Source organism: Gobius niger (assembly GCF_951799975.1).
Source record: "Gobius niger genome assembly, chromosome: 20".
In the NCBI taxonomy this organism is placed as follows: Eukaryota; Metazoa; Chordata; class Actinopteri; order Gobiiformes; family Gobiidae; genus Gobius; species Gobius niger.
In genome coordinates this window covers 9,581,408-9,585,968 of record NC_136871.1, presented here as the reverse complement: position 1 = coordinate 9,585,968, position 4,561 = coordinate 9,581,408, and the positions used below count along the sequence as shown (strand labels likewise).

Sequence of the window (4,561 nt, the reverse complement as noted above, 5' to 3'; positions counted from 1 at the left end):
CCTGATCTTAACTTTGTTGTTGCATTTTTGAAGCGTTTTTCTTGTGTTTTCGTCACTTTTTCATTGCATTTTGTCACTTTTTTGTCACTCTTTAGTGGCTTTCCTGTTGATTTTTTGCTGCTTGTTCATCACTCTTTAGCCGTGTTTCCGTCACTTTCTTTGTTGTGTTATTGTTGCTTTTCCTGCGCGTTTTCGTCGCTCGTTTGCCACTTTTTTTGCTTTTAGATTTGAGCAAACTGGAGAAAATGTGCTCGGTTCATGTGGGGGTTTAGAGGTCGAGCATTGAAACTGACTGTCAACAATCTATAGACAGTCAAACAAAGCTCTGAAACTGGTCCTCCTGTGAGACCCACTTTTGGGCCCTGACCCACCAGTTGAGAATCACCGATGTAATGAATGCTTATACAAATCCTCACAGGACGTTTTGTTATTTTAGTGTGTGAGGCTCCGTGCTGCTCCTGGCCTGTCAGAGACCAAGATGCCAATGTCAACAAACCAAAGGTAGGCTGTTTTTTTTTGCACATGAGCTCCAGTGTATTCTTTTATTTATCATGTACTTGACGTAATGGCCTAAATCCTATTGTACAAAAATATCTAATTTTACCTTAGTTCATTTTAGATTATGTAACCCTCACCTGCACCACTTCTTGGCTGAACTTGAGGATGGACTTGGAAATACGTTGGTCTCAAATTCTGGGGGACCTCTGCAATTGTGAAAATATTTGTGCTGCCAATAGATACTTCATTTATCATACAAATGCCATTATTACGCAAATATTATTAGGCGGTGCTGAGACAAACAAAGCGCCTGTTTCTCAAATTAGCCCATTTAAATCTATGGTAAAGATCGAGATGACTCCACGCCAGCAGCTGTTTGCCCACCAAACACAGACAGTCCATAAAGCCACTTCACTGTTTGTATGAGTAAGCACAGCCTTTGCCCTTCAGAGGCTCATCCAGGAGCCACTCAGGGCCAATTTCTTCTAATTTATTTTTGACGTATTGACATCACAGTAATTATTAACTACTCTGTTAAATGATACGAGACCTTTAGCGTAGGATCGGTGAACTTCAAAGGTTTATGACGTATTCTGTTTGTGCATTTCATATGTATCAGCTGCTATGAATATTGTTCTTTGATTTGTTTATTAAAATACATCTTTCCATAGTCAAAATATAACATATAAACATACTCTTCATTTTCACAAGAATGATTACAGAGAACACATTTTTATGTTAACATGCTTAGACCGCAGTCACCAGAGTTTAATCTGGGCTTTAACATCACATTCGGGCTTTAAAGTGCTTGTTCTATTTATACCACAGATATTGAGTTGTTCATCAGTGGTAATTTGAAACCAAAATGCTGTTAATGCAGATAATGTACGAGTATGTTACACAGCATGTCATTTCTTAATAATATGCATTTTCTTTTCTTTTTTATTGCAGACGCATCAAAATTCGTTTCAGTCACGTGTTTTCTGACAACACGATGTGAACTGACCGCAATCATGCAGACAGAGAATAGATAAAATTGTCAAAGTGCAATACTCCACGATTGCTATACCCACCAAACTCCCTGACTCTGACTCCCTTGGCAATCACTCAATGTTTGCTTGCGCTTCTGAGGAATGACCCTGGGTTCGCGTAGTGTCATGAGCATGAGTTACCCAACTGATTACCTGCAAATATTACTGCAGGGATGATGATGTTAGCACATCACAGCCAGATTTACAAAGCCGAAATACAACAAAGGCGATTGTCTGGTTGAATAGAACAGGCACTTGTCAATGTACTGCTATTACATGTTACTGAACACAATCTCTTTGGTCTCAATGTGCATTTTGAAGGCACAGTCTCAAAGCTTTTCTTTTAGAAAAGTGGTTCACAAATGTTGGAAATAAACCCAAGAAAGGAAGGAAAGTAAAACAGTATTTTGAAATATGCCAAAACAGGAAGGTCATCGTAAAATCTCCAAAGTCCTGTATTAACTACAGTCAAGTCTTAAGTAATATATAACAAAATGATATGCAATTACAATGAATGTACAAGGTTGATGAAGACATTTCAGCAGGTGCATAAGGAAGTGGCTAGTATCTAGCACAGTAAACTGCATATTAGAGCAGAATATCATATATCATATGATATGATAGCAGCATTTGTAAATACTTTAAATACAAGAACCTACAAAAAACATTCTAAAGCAAAGGCATTGTGAAAATATATCTCATTTGTGCTTGAAATCACAGGGTTTCAACTAATTTAGTTGAACATAAAAATATTTGGCTTTAAACTGACATGAATCTATGTACATCCACAGGACTCCACAATCATGTCTGGCACGTCTGTCTTGACAATGCTGTGCTGAGAGTTGAAATAAACCATGGACAGTGGGCGGCGCTCTGTGGGGACGCAGCAGGAGGAGATGGCAGTGTGGATGCCGTTGACTTTGAGCTGACTGAAGACTGTGGCATGGAATGAAGATGCGATGCCTGGAGAACCTGACAGATGCTGAGGACAGTGGCCCATGCAGTAGTTCATGTGGTAACCCTCGGGTGCAATGATCCAGTCGTGCCACTGGATATCTTTGAACTTGATGTACAAGTCTCTCTTGCAGCACACAGTGACGTCATTCCCACAGCGCAGAGAGCGCTTTCTGCGGGAACGTTTGGAGTGGTCATCACGTAGGCGCACCTGTGCCACAAGGAAGGGCTGGAAGGGGGTGTCTCCTGTCTCACCCAAGGAGCAAAGGTTCTTCCCATTGTCATCACAACTGACCTCGAAGTGAAGGCTGTGTTGGCCTCCATCTAGAAAAGTCTGCAGTGTGCGGGTGATAGGAAAAGTGTGCCAGTTACTGTCCTGCACTTCCAGCATCTTCTCTATGACCAGGCTGCGGTTGGAGCCCTGTTCCACATGATCTCCAGAGAGGAAGACCCTGGCAGGCAGGCGGGAGTCTCTCTGAGAGGCCTGAGAAGTATGTACATAGACCCACAGCGAGGCCTGCAGCACCTGGATACTGTGACCCTGTTCCTGGAGGAACTGGAAGGCCAGGTGTTGGCTGGCATTCTCACCGTGTTGACTCTTATCTGCATAAGTGAAACACAAGCACGTCAGTCATCACTTAAATTACCTTTACTTACACATAGTCCAACATTACCATGGTTTTCTACATTGTCTGATCATTAAGTTTGTCATAATAAGCCCAGTTAAAAACGAGAGTTCCCCTTTTGCTCCAAACATCACTAAACAAATAAGATCATCAGTACAAGATGCATTAAGGTGTGTGACAATAAACTTACTTATATCTGCAAAGCTGACTATTTCATAGCCTTTGTCTTTGATGGGTAAACTGTTGTCCAGCTCTAGAGTGCCATCCTGCCTCACACGTCCCGAGTGCAGCTTGCGCAGCGCGGTGAGGAGCGCAGCGCGAGGCACGGTGTGAGTGATGTTGGGTCTCTCTTTCAGATTCAGCTTCTCCAAAAGTTGCTGTTTGGCGAATTCAACCATTAACCTTTCCTCTGCATCCTTTTCCAAGCCGCAAGACGCGCACCCCGAGGACACTCCACTGATCAACCTGAGCGTCAGAAGAAGAACCGCAGAAAAGACAGACGGCGTCATGATGGAGAACTGAAAAAGATTGGCGAAGGCAGAAAAAAGACCAAAACAAACAAAAAAGTGTTTCTCTCTGCGCGCGGTTGCGGGGTAGGTTTGTCCACTTGGCAGCTGTGAGGAGGAGAAGTTGAGGAAGGAGTGCTCTTTCTCGCTCCTGATGCAGAAGATATCAGGGGTAATCCACCAAAACTAGTGACACGTTAGAGGGACGCACCAATGAGCGCATCGGGGCACCGGGCAAATCACGCACGGCACAACAAGCACTGACAGACTACACATGCACGAGCTGACTCATCAACTCACTGTTACGACCAACGAGACCGATGTATGCGCACAACCAGGCTATTATTGCCTATTGGATGAATTAGATCGATATGATGAAGATAAACTCGAGTAATTAGTGTGGAAATGAATGAACACACGGCCTTTTTTGTCGAAACCTGTGTCGAATAAGACCACAAGAAGATCATCAGTCGGGGATCAAAGTTGAATCACCCCTGTACCCAGTTGCGGGACACGAGCCTCATCAAACAGTGCGTAAAATGTGAGAAAGTGCTCTCGGCGGTGAGGCGGAGACTGGGTGGTATTTAAAACAGGTTCCGTCTTGTTCAAATGTGGCACCGAGTGTTGGACATGCTCGGTTGCTTCTGTGCGGCAGGCAGAGCATGACAGTGCCATGTGGATAATAAACAACAACACAACAACAGCCCAAGCTCGCAGGATGCTGTTTGTCTCGCTGTTGAATAAAGTTTGACAATTGATCTCTTACTCGTCGATTGCGTAATGACTCTTATGATCTTACAGCCCACGAGCTCCTTCACCTTCTTCTACATTCACAATCATCTATTCTTATCCGCATATTCTTGCAAATTTCGCTTTTGCAGGATTTATTTATTGTTGTTGAACCTGTTATCTGCAAGCTTAGGGCTAGGGTTTGAGTTATAGGGTT

At 43.1% G+C, this 4,561-nt stretch overlaps 1 protein-coding gene across 1 annotated transcript; it reads right to left on the bottom strand.

Annotated features, from left to right (window-relative positions):
* Positions 1–2,291: 2,291 nt before the first annotated feature.
* LOC306979287 (inhibin beta B chain) lies at positions 2,292–3,815 on the bottom strand. The gene is made up of 2 exons (XM_079578167.1): positions 3,300–3,815; positions 2,292–3,086 (listed from the first exon to the last, which is right to left on the bottom strand). The coding sequence occupies exons 1-2, from the start codon at positions 3,616–3,618 to the stop codon at positions 2,305–2,307; spliced, it is 1,101 nt and encodes a 366-aa protein (XP_079434293.1). The 5' UTR covers positions 3,619–3,815; the 3' UTR covers positions 2,292–2,304.
* Between the last annotated feature and the right edge of the window lie 746 nt (positions 3,816–4,561).